At 41.0% G+C, this 19,679-nt stretch overlaps 1 protein-coding gene across 1 annotated transcript in view; it reads left to right on the top strand.

Moving 5' to 3' along the window:
• Nucleotides 1-19,679, top strand: part of SGMS2 (sphingomyelin synthase 2) — a 40,298-nt gene that overhangs the window by 11,546 nt on the left and 9,073 nt on the right. Inside the window, exons 2-4 of the mRNA XM_066632703.1 lie at nt 16,601-17,199; nt 19,051-19,168; nt 19,301-19,454. Coding sequence (XP_066488800.1) covers nt 16,733-17,199; nt 19,051-19,168; nt 19,301-19,454 — 739 coding nt within the window. The 5' untranslated portion in view covers nt 16,601-16,732. The remainder of the gene's footprint in view (nt 1-16,600; nt 17,200-19,050; nt 19,169-19,300; nt 19,455-19,679) is intronic.

A 19,679-nucleotide genomic window follows, 5' to 3' on the forward strand; every position in this document is an offset into this window, starting at 1 on the left:
GCTAGAAAAGTGGTCCTGGTTGCCAGCTGCAACAGCGGTTCTTGCTTAGCAGAGAGAACTGGGTTGTTTGTTGTACCAGAAAAAGATAACCAAGCAGTAATAACCACAAGCTACAGCAACGAGGGGGTCTGTGACAGCATTTTATAGACCAAAATCCCAATGGGGCTATAACTCATGATGAATCTCTAGTGTAAGCTGTTGAGAGAAGCCAAGGTTGAAGGCACTACTCTTGTGATCATGAATAGTTTTGATTACCTTGTGTTCGGCAAGCTCCCAGTACATGACCTTGTCCGAATTGGCTGATCAAGCAAGAATGTTCAGGATTTTAGAGAGGGTCTTTCCCAGCCCCACTTGGAGATGCAAGCAATTAAACCTGGAACATTCTACATGGAAAAAATGTCTTTGAGCTACAGTCCCTTCACAATGAGACTTAGTTGTTCTTTATATGCCAGTCATGGATCAGTTCAGTACCGTCTCCCAGGAGGGTTGCAAATGTGCCATAAAGCACGTTTGCGCCTCCGTGGGAGGAAGCTGCGCTGGCACATCCAGATGTGCCAACGCGCAGAGGCCGGCAGAAGCCTCTGCAACGGCTTCCTTGCCGCTGCGTGTGTCCGCGCACCTGTGCTGATACAAGCGACAACGGTAGGTGCAGGGGGAGGAGGCAGGAGGGGAGCATTTCTGGGTGGGGGAAGGGCGGGGCGATGAGTGGCCCCGGGGCCTTCTGTGGCCCAGACACCAGATCCCAACCCCTTTACCTGTGGAGAACGGAGCAACTTCAAGCCGCTCCGCTCTCCTCTGACTTGCACCACCTCCAGAGGCCCAGTTATGCCAGATCCCAACCCCTTTACCTGTGGAGAACGGAGCAACTTCAAGCCGCTCCGCTCTCCTCTGACTTGCACCACCTCCAGAGGTGGCGCAGGTCCAAGGAGACCCATTGGGGTGAGCAGCCCTTACCCGGGCTTCCCCTTGCCCCTGGCTGAGCCATTGTAGCTAATGAACCTGCGTTGGATGCAGCGCAAGCCTCCTGGCATGCCTGCTCCAGCGCAGGTTTGGATTGCTCCCTAAGATTAGTTAGTATCTGAAATACTGCTTGTAAAGTTTTAAATCTGTGAGAGTGCCCTTGAAGAGTAAAACGTCCCACTAATAACAACCCTAAATTGAATATGTATGCAAAAACAGACTCCATGTTATAGACATTTCATCAACAGCAGTTGACAAACTTTAAACAGTGGCTATCTAGGTAATCTGTATCTCTGATAATAAAAGAATAAAATCTTCTCTGGTGCTCTAGGAATTGATGTTTACTATGCTTTGCAGTATGTTTGTCAGTGTTGGCATCCTAGAAAGCACTAAATTGCAACTGTTTATCTAGATTTCTGTCAGGCAAGTAACGGTGATTCTCGGTTTAAGAGACAAATGGTTTAGGTTATCCTAACAGTACTCAAAAGAGAGAGCAGAGAGTTCACTAATGAGTCACAGTCTGATCACTGGTGAGTAATTGGATTGGTGTGTATTTGTGTTGCTAAGATACACAATAGAATATCTTTTAGAGGGAGTTTCTAATTGTGTAAATGGAAATGTTGGTGAAGCTAGACTGGCTAGTGAACAACATGCACATATAATGTGAACTAGTATTTATAGCAATTTAGCCATTGGAGACCATGACCACCCTGTTAGTACGCAAAGAAAAAAAGAGAGACATCAGGGAGTTTAAATAGAAAACAAGGAGCAACAGTAGACAAGTAGAATCTGGGGAATGGCCAAAACTTTGCATGCAGAAGGTCCCAGGTTCAATCCCTGGTGTCTCCAGGTAGGACTAGGAAAGACACTCCTGTCTGAAGTGCTGGAGGGTTGTTGCCAACAGTGCAGACCAGTGGTTCTCCCACATTTAACACTGGGACCCACTATTTAGAATGAGAATCTGTCAGGATTCATGTCATGACCGGAAGTGATGTCATGACCGGAAGTGCCATCATCAAGCAGGAACATTTTTAACAATCCTAGGCTGCTATCCTACCCACACTTACCCAGGAGTAAGTCCCATTTACTATCATTATTAAAAGAATATACACAGTAGCTTGTTAAAAGTACAGGTCTGTCACATTTCCCCAAATACAGTCACATACTATGGTAGCATCAAGTCTAATATATTAAAAATATTGAAATGAATGGAGACCCACCTGGAATTGCCTTGCAACCCACCTAGTGGGTCCTGACCCACAGCTTGAGAAACACTGGTGTAGACAATATTGAGCTAGGTGGACCAATGGCCTGGAGAGAGCAGTTCATATATTAAAACAAAAGCAACCCTTATACTCTGCTATTCACAGAAGGGAGTTGTTGCAGTATACCAGGTGACTAACCTTTTTAAAATCCCTGGTAAGCATGATGTCAATGGAGGATCTTTCAAAATACATTCCATGAGGCAGATATGCCATTACTCAGTGGCAGAGCACAAACTTTGTATGAAGAACATTCCTAGTTCAAGGCACTGGTATGTCTTGTTAAAATGATGCTAGGAAGCAGGGATAGGGCAGATATCTTGCCCAATAGGCCTTGGAGAACTCCTGCCATTCAGAATGGACAAAGCTGGGCTACATGGCTAGGTACAAGGCAGGTTCATGTGGTCCATGTGTTGCCAGTTGATTGAGACAGACTAACAGAATGAAAGTCTTAGGAAGCCACAGAAAAGTACTGCAGTTGAAAAATCCTGTTCTGGGGGTTTACTGTGTTTTGTCTGCTACAGCAAAAACAATCACAAGCCTTGTAGCACCTTAAAGACTCATCAATGTATTTCACATAAAATTTCATGGACTGTAGTATGTTTCATGCAAGTGGGTTAAACTCTGGATTCTAGTCCACAGAAGCTTATGTGAAAATAAATTGACTACTGTTAAAGGTGCTACAAGAGTCTGTGTTGAAAATCTTGGGGAAGACTATGAAGGGTATGACAAGACATGGTCTGTGTCTGTCTGTTCTCCCTCTCTGGTGTTTGGATGAATTCTGCCTACAACTACATTTAACTTAGATTATCCATTCCCATTCAAAAATATTGCTATCAGGAGACAGATGGAATTTGTAAATCAAATAGTTTATGAAAGATGTGATGGTGGTGGTAATCTTGCTGGTGCTGATTCTGTGGCTGTAATGTTGGCTTTCAAAATTTTCTAAAATACAGTGTATCTGTTTTCTGGGAATTCTTTTTGGTTTTCTAATTTCTGGTGGTATTTTTTATTTTTTTATTTTTTGTTTAAGTGAGTTACGTGAGGATACTTACTGGCTAGTAACTTAATCTTTCATTGAGAAATGAATGTGTGCTGTCCAAGGCCAAGAGTAGTAGTCAGGGCTCACCAGTGTGGAATTTGGGAGTGAAAGGAAGACCTTGTGACACATATTAATAATTGGGTGGGAATGTGAGTCATCTAAACCACTGTGAAAGGGAAATCCAGGCATCACTTCTCTTGGCAGCAGTCATATATACTGAGTTTCCTAAGAGGCTTCTTGTCAATGTATTTTTGTGTTTAAATATTCTCTCTTTTTGTGCTAAAATCTTTTGCAAATGTTCACCAGGAGCTATCATCACTTAGTGGAAGATACCTGGATGACGTTGGAGTGAGTTAAAAAAATTTTGTTGTATGATCAGCACAAAGTTCAAAATCTAAAATGGCAAAATATCATCATGAAGAAAAAGGACTGAAGATTTCCCTCATAAGAAGCTGCCTTATATTGAGTTAGACCTTTGGTCCATCTAGCTCAGTACTGCGGATGCTGACTGGCAACAGCTTTCCAGGATTTCAGTCGGGAAATAGCTCTGCCCTTCCTGGAGGTGTCAGGGACTGAATTTAGGAACTTTGCATTCAAAACTTTGCATGTTGTATCCCAGCAGTTCTCAAACTTTTCAGTCTTCTGAGCCCTTTATATTCCAAAAAGGTATATTGGGGAGCCCTAGAGCACTAAGAACATAAGTATAGCCCTGCTGGATCAGGCCATAGGCCCATCTATTCCAGCTTTCTGTTATCTCACAGTGGCCCACCAAATGGTGCATGCACCAGGCCCAACACCAAATAGTGGAGAAAAGCTGGAATTGGAGGTGAATGAGGAAGGAGAGCCACAAACATGGGAAGTGTGAGAGACAGATGAGCCAATAGGGCAAGGAGCAAATGATAGCAACTGATGGTCGGCTTGTAGAGCCCCTGAAATGGTCTTGGGGAGTCCTAGGACCACCCTTTGAGAAACACTGCTAAAACCAGTTACAGTCCTTTTCTCCCCCTCCCTTACATTTTACTGGAATGCTATTGGGTAACTATGATGTGGTGTGGGTTTAAAACAGAATGGACAGAGAAATTTGGGGTGTTTCTTTGCTCCAGAATTATTTGTTTGAAAATATTTATATCCCACTTTTCCCCATCAGAAGGTGCCATAAGCAGCTTTACAGTTTTTTTCCTCTTTCTTCATACTGGTTATATTAATTATTGTATTACTTGTATTATTGTCTTACATTCATTAAATTTTAGTGGCATTTTAGCCTCACAACTCTGAAATGTAAGTCTGGCTAAGAAATTAGTGTCTTGCTCAGGGCTTCCCAGTGAGTCTCAAGAGCTGAGTAGGCATTCTGAGTAGCTGAGGTTCCCATCATATCATCACTGTGTTTTGGTCCAGATGTATTATGGTTCAAGAGACAGTGAATCAACTGGAAGAAATGGGTCAAGTACATTGCTTCCAGATAGTATGTTCCCCCACTTATCAACATTACTATACAAACTGGATAATAATAATAATAATAATAATACAAGTATTCATATACCGCCTTTCTTGGTCTTTATTCAAGACTTTATTCAAGGCGGTTTACATAGGCAGGCTAATTTAAATGAGGGATTTTTACAATTGAAAGAAGGCTCTGTCTTTCAAGAGCCACAACAAATTCAGATGTTTTGTTCTGATCTGGCCTCCATCCTGGCCTCCATCCTCCCACGCTCAGAGCAAATGGAATAACTCGGCTCAGCTTGTCAGCTGCTTCAAGGTCGCACGGTGCTGGTGGCCTCGAACTGGCGACCTTGTGGATGTTATCTTCAGGCAAATGGAGGCTCTACCCTCTAGACCAGACCTCCTGCCCTTTAATTTTAGCATTAAAGATGTACTCTTATGCGTCTCATTTTTTACAGTAAGGCTCGTAAAAGGCACCCAGCAAGTCTGTGGATATTCTGAATAGGGATTTCTTTAAAAAAAAACTTGAATGCTGATGACATCATAAACAGTTCCATCTCTACTCTCAGGTTACCTTAGAATCCTCTTGAGTACATGTGATGCTCAGCCATTTATGTAGGCAGTTGGACAGGAACTGGCTATGATGGCAGCTAAAAGAGTTGTTGGGGCATATAATATGATATATAGAGTTTGGAACAAAAGGCATCTAATAACAGGTTAGATGGAGAAAAAAGCAAAGAGCAAAAGAAGTTATTTTTAATGTTAAGACTTTCTGAACTGTCATTCTGTACATTCATTATCCTCTTTCCCAACTATTGTTGTATAGCTCATGGATTCCTGTCAGAATATTTGTAACTTTTTCCTTGTTCCTTTCACTTCGTACAAATACTTTCCTCTTTGACTATTGTGGTAGTGACCATGTAGTTTCAGTGCCAAAATAATCACCCCATGACAGCATGACTTCTTGTAACTGCCTATAGTTGCAAAGAAATCTCTGCCAGAGATAATGTGTATTGTGATTAACTAGATATTGTGTATTTGTAACTGTAAACTTTAAAAAAGAAAATACATTTTCTGATTCTGAAGTGAATTTGAACAAAGATGAAGTGATTAGATTGTCAGACATACTTCCCGAAAGAGATCCATGGCATGAGCTCTCCTGAAAATGACTTTCTTACAGCCCAATCTGAACTGATCTTTATGACAGTGGTCCTAGGGTTGTAAACAGGCATATGGTGGTGTGTTTAGCACATCACTGGCGGCCATTCTGGAACCATCACTACAGATGGTGGCAATGTTGGAGGCCTGCTGCATCAGCTGACTAAATACAGAACTGCAAGTAAGCCAATGCAGGGGGCAGGCAGTGGGAGGGAGCATTTGGGCAGGAAAGAGGGCAGGGGAGGGAGGGATGGATCCTGGGAATACTGGTGTGCCATTGCTGGTGTAGATTCTAGGAGACCCATTAGGGCCGTGGAGGCTTGCCCCAGAGTAAGGGAACAAAAGTCCACTTACCTCTTGGAGCCTCTGGGACTGCCCCTCATAGGATGCATCACATGCCTCATTGGCACAGCTGCTTTGGGAGGAGGATTGGACTGTTAGAGAGCTGTCTTCAGTAAAAGGCAGGATATATATGTACTTTTTTAAATTAAATGTGACTAAAGGCTGCTTGCAGATTTTGAAATGTTCAGTATTAACACAGGTTATATTAGTCTGAAAATGAGGATTTCATAAAAATTGGTTTAATGAATTCTCCTTGCAGTGTTCAACTGCATACTGGCATCTTGGTTCCTAAGCTCCAATCATGGTTTAGAGAGGAAAATATTGCTTTTTAAAAAAAAAAAAAAAAAAAGTATACTTTTCTGCAGTGGTTAGTGTGTTGGACTTGAATTAGAAAGACTTGGTTCAAATTCCTGCTCAGCCGTGAAGTTTATTGGGTGATCTTGGGCAATTCACCATCTCTCACCCTGACCTACCTCACAGGGTTACTGTGAGGATAAATGGAAGAGCCACATTCACCACTCTGAGCTCTTTGAAGAAAGAGCCATCTATAAATTTTGAAATTTGCAGTCCTCCTTGTAATATCAAATGTGTGAACCCTGAAAGGTTAGCAAATATTGAATGTAACAAAGGCATTGTTAGTCTGATGTTGCAACAAAGTTGCTTATAAGGGCATCCTCCAAGCATTTGCCTATAGCTAAAAGAAATGTTGATCTCTTGAGTGGTAGTTTTGGGATAACCTATAAATAAGAGAGATACCAATTCAGGTTTTATAAAAAGAATGCTCACTTCCTGAATAAAGAGTATGAAATCCAAACCATTAATGAAAATTCCCTTATGTAGTGTGTATTCAATACTAGGCATATAAAGGAAATAAGCTTGTGTCAACGGTAGTAGTGTCTCTCGGTATCCTTGTTTGGGTTTGATTTATTTTGACATGCCTGTATGTGTGTACAGCGCTGCTTGTTCCTCAGAACTTTCACAACCAACTTTGGGCATAAGTCTGTGCGCGCGCTCTCTCTCGCTCTCTCTCTTGCTCTCTCTCTCTCTTTCTGGGTGTCTGTGTCTGTGTGTAATATATGAGAGAACAAACTGTAAAAGATTTAAAATCAGAACTGTTTTTCTTCCTGGATTTTTGAGATGGTGTGTTATCTTTAGAACACATTATGTTTTAGATATCAACTCTTAACATCTATTAATACACACATATGCCAGATTGTTATGTGCTGTACAATCTCTCATGGCAATGATAATAAATACGATGCATTCCAAAAATATTTCATTCACTTATTCTGAAAGAATTGGTTGACTTAACACTTTTCCTTTTGTTAATTGGTGACTCACACTTCCTAGATGAGTTTAGTCAGCAGCTAGCTAGAAGTAGTTTTTCCTAAAACAGGCTCCTCATCTGGCTGGTTCCAGTCTTCTTTTTTCCACTGCCAATGGGAAAAGGAAGCAAATAATGGGCATTGTATTTCTTGCTGCTCCTGATTTATCCAGTGGGTCAATATTTTCCCATGACTTTTTTTTTTTTACCAGGCACAATGGATTTGACGGAAACATAAGGTGGGGTACCTCTACGTGCATCCTTCCAAATGATGTTCTGTACCTAGAACACTTTCTGCCATTCCTTATAGGACAGTCAGTGTGGAAACAAACTGTCTCCACTCCTGCTGTTCTTCTCTTCTGTTTCTGTACATCAGCACCACTAAATAAAAGGCCATGAAGAAAGTCCTGGATTGCAATGAACATGTGGTCATAAATCCCATGTGAGTTGAACTCATGGATGTATTTTCCCATGGGATAAGTGCATGTTTGGTTTAGGCCTGAGGCTACTGGTTTTCTCAGTATGTATTTACTTAGGATGCAATCCTATACTCACTTTCCTGGGAGTAAGTTTCATTGAACACAGTGGAACTTCTGAGTAGACATACGTCAGATTGGGCTGTAAATTAAACTGGAATTATTTACATCTTATTCAGTGTCTGATTGCATCTATCAAAGTTCTGATCACATTCTGGATTTCAGAGATTGCTCTAGCAGTAGACACAATTACTCCCTAAAGTCCACTCTCACTAGGCTGAGCCTGGACATCTCCTTGGATGAACAGAACCTGAGAGAAATGAAGCAGTTGAAATGATTGCTAGAGCAGAAGTGAAGGAACTTCCAAAGTGGACAAGACAGAGTTCCACTTGGGGCCTACTTGGCAAGAGTGGAAATTGCAAAGAAGACTCTCTTCACTGTTGCCATTGCATCTGTGCAGTGCTGTCTAATAGAGGTTGTCCCAAATGCATAATTTATATTCATGGATACAATTTCTGACTAATAAGGTGTAAATCAAAGGTGACAAATGCACCATTATTTGTTAACCTGTTGCCTATTGGTCTGGTTCGAAAGTGATACCTGTCAGCTTTGCTTATGATGCTGTGTGTGAGATGCGGGAGAGAGCAAGTCATTTTTCTATCCTCAAGGTAACAATTATTGCCAAATGAGCCCTATGTCCAATGTTTATGAAATGGCATGCAAAACAAAATGCTTGGTTTGTCTCTGCCTTAATTTGATTGCACTTTCCTATGTCCTGGAAGCTATGCTTGGAAACGAGTTGTTTGTCCTGAAATGACCTGCGGCCACAGCAAAAGCATAAGGCAATTATGCTCCTGTCTTTTTTGCCAGACTGTCATCAAGAAATTGGCAGTTTTGTACACAAAGCCAGCAGATAAAGAATGTTGCAAAATTTTGCACAGTACAATCTCAGTGGTGATTGTGAGGAGTTGGTGGTGGTGAATTTAAGGTGCACTTTGTCCCAAGTCTGCCACTGCCTCCCTCCAAACCTCAGTGATCCTGTTTCTAACTGTGACTTCAGGGCCCAATTCTATTCAACAATGCAGCCATACTGCAGCCCTGAGGTAAGGGAACAAACAGTGCCTTACCTTGAGGACGCCTCCATGACCGCCCCTCCATTGCAAGATGCAGCGCAAGATGACCCAGTGACACAGCCACATTAGCTCTGGAAAGTTGGATAGGTTTTGGCTCTGTCTCTGGTTTAAAAGTGAACCATGACTAGTGATGGCTAAAGTTATATTTGTTTAAATGTGAAACTAAACCATAATTAGTTTCTTGATTTAAGAATTTTTAAGTTATGAAACTAACTTAAAGACCTGGATGATCCAGGTTCAAATCTCCCCTCAGCCACAAAGCTTCCTGGGTGACCTTGGGCCAGTCACTTTCTCTCAGCCTCACCTACCTCACAGGGTTGTTGTGAGGACAAGGAGGAGGGGAGGAGCAGCTGTGTAAACCGCCCTGAGCTCTTTGGAGGAAGGGTGGTATAAAAATGTAAATAAATAAATAAACAAACAAACAAATAAATAACTTAAGGGCAGAGCAAATTCAGGCAGACCAGGGAGCTCAGTACCCTTAGGGCTCTTTTGGTCACCAAATCATGATCATGTGCAGCAATTTATATGGTCATGGCAGTATTGAAGCACTCAAAAACATACACACTAGCATCCCTGCAGATGCTTCTTGTGAGGGGAAAACAGAATGGCAAGCAATTATATGAACCAGCCCTCGGGTTCTATATTTCCAGTGTTTTCTTTCAATCCATATTTCTTTTTAAAGAATCCTGCATAGCCACCAGACACTGCCACAAGGTCAAAATGTGGAACAAATAATGGCTTTCAAGTAAAAACAAAAACAAAAAGCTAGATGCTTTTTACCCATGAAGCATGAAACGGGTGTGAGTTTAGAAGGCAACAAGAATGGTTTTAAGAAACAAAACCAATACAATGAACTGGTTTATTTTGGACCAGATTTATTATGCTTTTCAGTGGGTTGTTGCCCTGTTATTTTATGTGCATAGGAAAATGGCAGAATATGTATTTCATTTCTATGATTTCATTTTAATCAACAAAAAATTAGGAATTGTTGCTAAATAATAACTAAAAGCAATGTGATACAAAAAATATACATGTTTTGCGTTTCCCTGTCTCTCAGAAGATGGCATGAAACCTCGGAGTCTTTTTTGCGTTGTACAGTTAAGGGTGTCCTGATGACTACAAGCAGGAATTAATCACATGTTTCCTTTCTTTGTTTCCCATCTCTAAATTTTCCACTAAGGTTGTGTGCAAATGAAATTCTATTTTTAAAATTTGGACTAGCAATACACAAGTTTGTTTTGTTCATTGCTTTATTTTTAGTCCACTCTTCCTCCAAGGCTGCTATATGATTCTTTCAAGATAATTCTTCTTCTCCAAACCCTGGCCCTTTGGCCAGATCTTGGGTTTTGAGAAAGCCTCCCCACCAGTGAGTGGCACTTACTGTTTTGCATCCCTGTGCCCAGATCAACTTGAAAGAAACACAGCGTCATGGCAGAACGGTAAGCGCTGCTCAGGATGGGGAGGACTTTTTGACTTGGAGGATGTAGGAGAGAGAATTTGAGAAACAGCATTCAGTTAATTAAGGTGGTTGTTGGTTTTGGTCTCCTTTAATCTATTTTTTTTTGTAACAGACTTGTCCATTTCTTGTTTTTGACCTTGCTTCAATCACTAGCTTCCCTGACTCTCCAAGATTGTTTTCTGTAGGACAGCCCTTTCAGCACTCATGGCTTCCCCCTCTCCTAAACAGAAAGTTTGGCCTAGTCTGCACCTGTAGAAGAGTGAGATAGTAGAATGGACTGTAAGTTTGTTTTGTTTTCTTGGTAACTCATCCCTTATCAAATAGAATGTTGGGCTTTGGCCCTGAACATACTTGCTTTCTGGTAAGCTGTATTGGACACACTGGGATTTATTTCACTTGAACTCCCCCCCCCCCTTTGAACTAATTATAAAATAATGCATAGAGGGGAATGTGATTGGGATTTGAACCACAGTATTTTGCAGAGTCCGAAAGCCCTGTAGCCCATTTTATGGATGTGTTGCTGCCCAGCTAGTTGTATTTTGTTTTTGTTTTGCCTTTTAAAAACCATACAGTTATTGGTATATTTACCAATAATGTATATTTACAAATAACTTTTGCTTCTTTATAACACTTAGTGCTTTCTGTGTGTGTTTTATATGTATTAGCTTGATGTCATCTTACAGTAACCCTGTAAGGTAAATAAATGGAATTATCTCAATATTGCAGCTGGAGATCTGAGGCTGAGAGGAAGTGACCTGCCTAAGGCCACCTAGTGAGTTTCTGGCAATGGTGACCAGAAAAAAGTTCTAATTTTAAGCTTGGCCACTTTCACAGTGGCTAAGCTGAAACCATAGCTGTACTTTCCTGGGAGTAAGTCCCATTTAACTCAATGGGACTTATTTCTGGGCAGACATCCATAGGATTATGCTATAAAAGACTACAAATGACACTGTGCTCATCTATATACAAAACATAAGCAAGGTTATTTACCATCTCTTTTTTTTGTAAAACCGGAAGTGATGTTTTTATGCCTTTAAAAGGCATTGGGAGGCAGGGGAAGCCTCTGGAGGGTGGGGAGGCATCCCCAATAATCGTGATTTCAGCTAACTGGGGGGGTTCTGAAACTGAACCCCTGCGGATACCAGGGTACACCTGTATTTGGGAGTTGTGAAGTTTCTCGCTAATTCAGAATATTTACTGGTCAATCTTGTTAGCTATCAGAATGGGAGAACATTGGGGACATAGAGTGAAGTTCTGTGTGTAAGTCGTACGCAGATGGGAGACGGGTCTGATGCCAGCAGGGATTATAGCAGCTTCCTCTAAGGAAGGCCATTACTATTGCTCCGCAAGACACGGAATGCAGTGCCTACTTTGGCACCACATTTTGGCTGCTCTCCCAGGGTGCTGACTGACACAGGCCGTAGAGCAGCCCCCCCCCCCCCGAAAAGAGCAAGGCCACAGTGAGCAGTTAGAAAAATGCCTACTGCAGTGCAGTCCTGTTCAAATCTACGGTACCGGCGCTTGAAAAAATGACTTTTGAAACGCATAGAGCATATTAAAGTGGCTTTGTTTCCACAAAACCACCATCAGTACAATCTTCCATTGCAGTAAATTGGTATTATTTGAATTCTGGACAGAAGAACTAGAGCTGGACAGTTTCCTGTTAAATAGCACATATTTATAATGGATGAATGAATGGTAGAACTGTAGCATAACAGACCTTTTCCACTTATGAAAGCTTCTGATTTGTTCACAGCTATATATGTCCTTGGTATCATTTCTCCCTTAAACTTGCAATTGATTTGTATGACAGTGCTTCTGGCAGACAAAAAGTGACAGAATGGAGGACTATAGTTGTATAAGATGTGTTTGTAAAATTTTTCCTTACAAGTCTAACAGTGCAATCCTAAACATGCCCTATACTTGGAAGTCAATCCCATTGAGTTCAATAAAACATCCTCCTGGGTAAATGTGTATAGGATTGTTGCTTTATTTGGTGTTGCCCAATCATATGATGCCTGGGACAAATGTTTTTGATCCAGTTTGGAAGCATACTTCCTCCTTGGCATTTTTATAAGATATGAACAGGCATTATCTTGGCAACTTCAGCATAGCCCAATTAAGATTGTCCTTCATTTGTCATCACTCATAGCTGAAGGATAAGCTTTCTGGACAGTAGTGATTGTCAGCTTTACAGTGGCTTGTTCATCAAATTCCTCCCCCTGCCCCTCCAAGGATGATATAGACAGGGCAACATATATTGATAGTTCATCAATACTGCACAAGGTTTCCCTACCTTGTTGGGCACAGAATGGTGAATGCATCCCATACAGTGATTTAATTTTTCAAGACTTAGTGCATCCCCTCTTGTGGTGGACTGATGTACTTTTGTGCACTGTTTAGGAACCACTGGTTTAATTGCAGTTCTCTGCATCAGTCAAACATTAGACTTTGTGCACTGTGCACTACCCATTTCAAAAAGTGTGTGTGTCTGGATATGACTTTGAAATTATGAGTTTATATTTTGGTATGATGGAGACTATTGTCTAGAATCTTGTTCAAAGTATACAAGTCTGGTGGTTAACACTGTCTTTGATATCATGATACTCAGTTTCATTTTTAATTTTGAGTTTTATTTGGGTTTCCGGTTATTTGTGCTTGCTACACTTTATGTGAGTAATATCCTGTTGGCAACTCTCATTTGTGCTGGTGTGAAGACAGAGGTAAGCCAGAGCAAATAAACTTCTGTGACTAGTACATTGAAGTATGTTCCTTTGATCACTACTCTGACCATGTATATTGTTCCTGGTGATCTTGACCCAGCTACTTTCATTGTTCGAGGCATACAAGTTACTTGGTTTCTAATGGCTAGATATGATTTCTGTCTTGTCTAGAGATCAAATGGATTTTGTGCTATATCTGGCAAAGGATAGGCCAGGGGAAAGCATTCATCAAAAAGAATTGCATGCTCTTGTCTCAAGAGTACATCATAGGTTACAAAAAGGATGTAGGGTTCCTAACCCAATTTTTTCCATTGTGTCAAGGAGGTAAGGACACTTGTATGGGGAAATTGGGCGGTAGGGTTGCTTAACCTTTCCTTCTATCATTGATTCTTTTTCCCCTGCAAATGTCTCCCAGGCCATGTTCAGCCAGTGAGAAAAAGAAAATGTTTGGATTCTGGAAGAGGGTGGGAGTGTGCATGAGAGGGATATGTACCCTTTCGACAAGTGCCTATTCTTCCACTTACATTATTGTCACATGCAGGTTTATGTAGCAATACACATTTGATAATTGTTTTACTGTAAATGAAACTATGACCCTAAATGATCTGGGCCCAGAATACCTTTAAAAGCATCTGATGTATCCTATGAGTTCTTCCTCTGAAACCCTGTTTTGAATCCCTCCATTTTGTGCAGCATTTTGGAGGGTTAACTAGGGTAGGTGAGTCTTGACTATAGCACTAAAACTGTGGAATTAATACTAATTCCTCTAGGAATATCAACAGAGAGAACGGTGGTGCAATATGAGTATCTTTGCACATGTCACTATTGCACCAGATTCACCCATTTAGAACAGTGTTTCTCAACCAGTGTTACCACCAGCAGCGAGACCAGGAATGCAATCGAAGTAGGAGTGTCCAAATCATGCTTTTCCACACTCAAAAAGCCCTCCTGTCCACCCTGAGCCTCTTCATGGTGTTTGTAATGTCATATCTGGCCTCACAATGCAGAAGTAACTGGCAGTGATGTCATCGCCACTTATTTCTGGTGGTACTTCAAATAGGTGGACAATGTGAAGTGGTACAGTGGAGGACAAATGCAGAAACACTGACTTAGAATGTTTGCAAATTAGGCTACAGGCAGAAATTAACATAAGGAAATTAGCGTCATTGCCCTGCTGTATTAGCCACCTGTTGCTTTTACATGGGGGTTAAATTCTTGAAAGTCAAAACATTTGAAAAACATCAAAATCAAAAAATTTTGCTATATGAATGTATGCAGATGGTATATGTTGAGGAAAAAAAACCACACAAGCCATGATTGGCAGCTGGTGCTTGGGTATGAATATGTGGGTGGAGGTTTGAGGTGAGAGGCTACTGGTGACAGTGACTGGGAAAGCAAAGATACTGTGTATGGAAACTGAGAAAGCAGTGAGCAGCAGCACTACACTGTGAGAGCATGCAGGAAGTTGACCGCATTATCTCAGAATTTTCCCACAGTTGACAGAATTGCACAGTGTATCGCAGACACTCACATATAAGTCGATCTCACAGATAAGTCGAAGGCAGGTTTTAAGCCAAAAATCATGGAATTTTCTATGACCCTCAAATAAGTTGGGGGCTTTAAACTTAGCCTGACTAATTTTGTCTGATTTCTACCCAAGGCCAGATCCTAAAAAAATAACCTACCAGTAATTGTTACCTAAACTGTACAGTCTCTAATTTATTAAAAACACAGTGTACATACATAGTATGTATACATAGCATAGTAAAAACAGTCTCTAATTTATTAAAAACCATGATCTATCTCTTTGATCATAAGATACATTTTTATTCATTAACTTTTAAAATTGTGTTCTTCACAACCTTTTTGTAAACCCTATCAGAGTAAGGCCACAATCCCATCCACACTCTCCTGTAATTAAGCACCATTGACTTTAATGGGACTTACTTCTGAGTAGACAAGCATAGAATTGGGCTCTAAGTGCGCAGTAAACAGCATACTAGCAGAACCATTAGTCAAATCCTCCTCTAAGGCGCCTGGTGTGTTAAGTCAGAGGTTCTACATATAACATGCAGCTTATAACACGTAACTGGGAGTGTGTAATTCAATTCACAGCAGAGAGAAAAGCAACAAGGAATGTCTGAGCAAGTGCAGCTGCACATAGTTGCACGAGATTTACTCAGAAGTAGACCCTCTGCAGGAGGCAGACCCTCTGCGGCAGCCAGGACACCTCCTGGGCGCAGGTGAGTGGGAGGTGCAGCTGCCAGGAACCCCACACAAGGCCAGGAGGAGGCACCGCTACCCATCCTCCTTCAGAGTCCACCAACTCAGGCAGGGTGCAGATGGCCCCTCACTCCTCTGTCTGTGACTGTGCAGATAAGGCAAGGGGGCAATTCACCCATGATTTTTGGGCACAAATTTATTGCCTTATAGGTGAGTATCTGTGGTAAATCTTGTTGGGTTGTACCTGTTCTAAAATTCCATTTACAAAAGCTTAATTTGATAATCCTGCACGAAATGATTATCTTGATCATATGGTTCAAATTTTAGTTTGTGTATTGGGCAATACTTAACCAAGCAGGTCACTTTGTGAGATTATTGTACCTGCTCATGCAGCCCATTATAGAGAATAGCACATTCCCTTCCATCTAAATCCGCAGGTTGACATTAAGACCAGGGGAATTAAACATGGACAGGATTTTTTTTCTGATTAAGGACATTCTGTTTTGCTCGTAAATAGGTGTACTTAAAGGCCTGAGGCCTGGTTGTATGCAGATGTGTTTCTGTGCATGATAGTAGCCAAAGACTGAATTAACTGTAAGAGCTGAACAGCACTGAACTACACTCTCTTGGTGGACTAGATGTTCATTTAGATTGGATGAGCCACCAGGGATTAATTTGCTGCTTCTCTGACTGCATGGGTGGAGAAGGTCATGGGTCATCATGAGTTGTACAGACCAGAAATCTAAAGTACAACCTTCTGCAACGAAAGTCATTGATCCACAAGTTGACCATCTGGGAAGGAATTTCAAACTGAACCGCCCTTCTTGCACTTTTTAAAAGCTTAAATGGTTTTAGAGAGAAACCCCATACATTGAATTCTAACCGACTTCACATCAGCAGAAATGTTTTTAACCTCTGCTCATGACAATAATTAAACAATAAACCCAGCTTGGCTAGTGACTCTTTCATTAAATATCACTTTTCTTTTGCAGTATTGTCCAAGTATATCAGCTGTGTGGATTTTTGCAAATTTTATTTTTTGTCCACTTTGTTTGCAGAGATCATACTGAAAGTCCTTGGAAGGAGAACGTGCAAAGACTGTAATTGACTGGAACTTTGGATGGCAGACTGCGGAGGAAAAAAGTGAGAGATTTTTGGAAATTGGATAGAAATTCATTGGTTTTCCAAACATGGTAGACCCAATGGATACCATAGAGACAGCAAAGCTTGAAGAGCACATGGAAGGCCAGAACAATGAAGCTGCAAATGGTTATGTTCGACCTGCTCTTACTGCTAGTGATGAGAGCCAGAATGGCAGTAACAAACCCAAGGGCTTATCCAATGGCTTGCGGAAGGGCACCAAAAAATATCCAGACTATATCCAGATTGCTATGCCTGCTGAATCTAGAAACAAATTCCCTTTGGAATGGTGGAAAACAGGCATTGCCTTTGTGTACGCCCTCTTTAACTTAGTTCTAACAACTGTCATGATTACAGTGGTACATGAGAGGGTGCCTCCCAAGGAACTCAGTCCTCCATTGCCGGATAAGTTTTTTGATTATATTGATCGTGTGGAATGGGCTTTTTCTGTATCAGAAATAAATGGAATGATACTAGTTGGATTATGGATAATCCAGTGGCTGTTTCTTAGATACAAGTAAGTGCCCTTGCTTCTTCTTGCAAAGAGAATTCTCAAAGTTGTCCTTTTGTTTTAAAACATGTTTTAAACAAATATTTAAAATATTTGCTATATATTGAAAGAAATGGGTTTGACAGAAGATTGCCGTGAGTCTTCAGCAATACAGTTACAGAGATGGAGGGAGAGATTTATTTGCTCATTTTGGGATGATCAGTCCTTTCTTCTTAGAAACTTGCATGATTTTGTGGTATAAGCAGTTGGACCAGTTATGCTTTGAAGTTCCAACCCATTTGATTAAATATAATGCAAAGATTATTTTTCTTGAAAATGTTAGATATGTAGTGTTATTTGTTTGATATCATCTCTGGGTGATGATAAGGTTATCTCTGGGTTATTCATGAGTCCTAAAATCTCCATGAAGAAAGTGGTCCTGCAGTTAGAACCATGTGGCAAAAGGAAAGTGTGATAACCAGGCGCCTTCCCCATGGTGGTTGTTTTGTTTACTTCCCAATGCTCATGTACGTAATATGCTTTCAAAAGAATTGCTGATAATCTGCATCAGCTTCAGCCTTTTCTCTGTGCAGCAGCTAACACAGGAGTAATCTATATGAGGGACTCTAGTGCACATACTGTATAGCAGTCCAACGATGATTGTGACTGTTGCAAGCCCTGAAAACCCAAGCTCCTTCCATAAGATGTTGTAGGAGTTTTTACAACACCAAGTTATAAGTACTCGGCTAAAGAACCTAAGAGTCCTTTTAAGTAGTCCAGAGGTCCATCTGTTCTAGGATCCTGTTTCCTGTCTTAGCCAGCTAGTAGGTTCTTGGGAGTATGACATAAGCGATAACCTCTTATGAGAGAAATAACTAAAACTAAGGTCTAAATAATATGTTCTTCATAGGTAATTTGCATGAGCAGGTGCTGGATCTGGCACCAGCAGAACAGCGCAGGCCTTTCTGCAGGCCTTCTGCAATACCTTCTGTGCTTTTCAGCATGTTCGCAACAGCACTGTGGTTGCTGCCCTGGTGCAAGAAGCAACTAGTTTTGTGCTGTTAGTTGCATTAATATGTGAGATTTCTTCCCTAATCCACCTTGACTTTCCTGTGCCTCATTCCTGTGATTAAAATAGTAATTATGTGACATTCACATCGTTCAGATTATGATTCATTACTCATACTTTCTCTATGGAGCAGGAAATTATTCTTCAGCTTGCTGATAAGATTATAGTCAGCTGATGGATCATCTAGCTTGGGGGTCAAACTTAAGGTCCGGGGGCCGCTTGCAGCCCGCGGAAGCTTTTTATCTGGCCCTCACACTTTCGGCTGCTAAGCAGTACTGAAGTATTACTGCTGAAAGGGCAGGCCACATGAAAATTGGGCTTTCCCATATCTTGAAATATGATCAAGATTAGCATATTTTCTCTTCTGCCATTTGCAGCTAATGAGTTCCTAAGTGAGAAAAAGTGCTTATTTTTGACCTGTTTAACGACATCACTTCCTGCCTAACGACATCACTTCTGGCCCTCAGTAAGCGTGATGAGTGCTGTTCAGCCCTCTGTATGAAACGAGTTTGACACCCCTGATCTAGCTATTCCCTCATATTACTCTACTGTGTGTAACTCGGGTTCATTTGTATTGTTTCTTAAAGTAACTTTTTAAAAACAAAACAAACATTAGTTATGTTGGTTGCCTTTTGGAACCTAAATCTGAAAAGTGGGATTAAAATATATCTGTAATTCTCATTATGCTATGTGTACACAGCACAGATTAAAGGTGGAAAGAAAGTGGTATTGAATTTTCCAGATTGCTGCTTCTGGAATAGAGATGCATTTATGGTATAGTACTATGAATGTCTGTCTTCTGTTTTCAGATCCATAGTGGGACGAAGGTTCTTTTTTATACTGGGAACTTTGTACCTCTACCGATGTATTACCATGTATGTCACCACATTACCTGTGCCTGGAATGCATTTTCAGTGTGCTCCAAAGGTAACATCAAACAAACAAAAACTGGTGAATATTTATGACACTTTATGAGTTGGCTTGAAATGCTTTTTCCCCCCAATGAAATGTGTCCTTCACCTTGTTGTTTTTTTTTCCCCTCCCTCAACTTCTTCCTAGCTCAATGGAGATTCTCAAGCTAAGGTTCAACGGATCTTGCGACTAATTTCTGGTGGTGGACTCTCCATAACTGGCTCGCACATCTTATGTGGAGACTTCCTATTCAGTGGCCACACTGTAGTGCTAACGATCACATACCTATTTATCAAGGAATGTAAGTTTCCAGTATTTACGAAGTACTTGCTTTCCCCCCAAAATACTTCAGGGATGTTTCTGCAGTGATTTTTATGCCAACTTCATGTACATACTATAGCCTGATGCTTGAAAATAAGAGTGTGTTAGCCAGTTCAAGCATTACAGCCACCGTGTGGCAGCCTCTTGAAATTGCTTCATGTATGGTACTTATTGTAAGGCGTGTCCTTTATAGAGTGGAGCAGCT

The sequence above is a fragment of the Tiliqua scincoides genome, chromosome 6 (assembly GCF_035046505.1).
Source record: "Tiliqua scincoides isolate rTilSci1 chromosome 6, rTilSci1.hap2, whole genome shotgun sequence".
Classification (NCBI taxonomy): Eukaryota; Metazoa; Chordata; class Lepidosauria; order Squamata; family Scincidae; genus Tiliqua; species Tiliqua scincoides.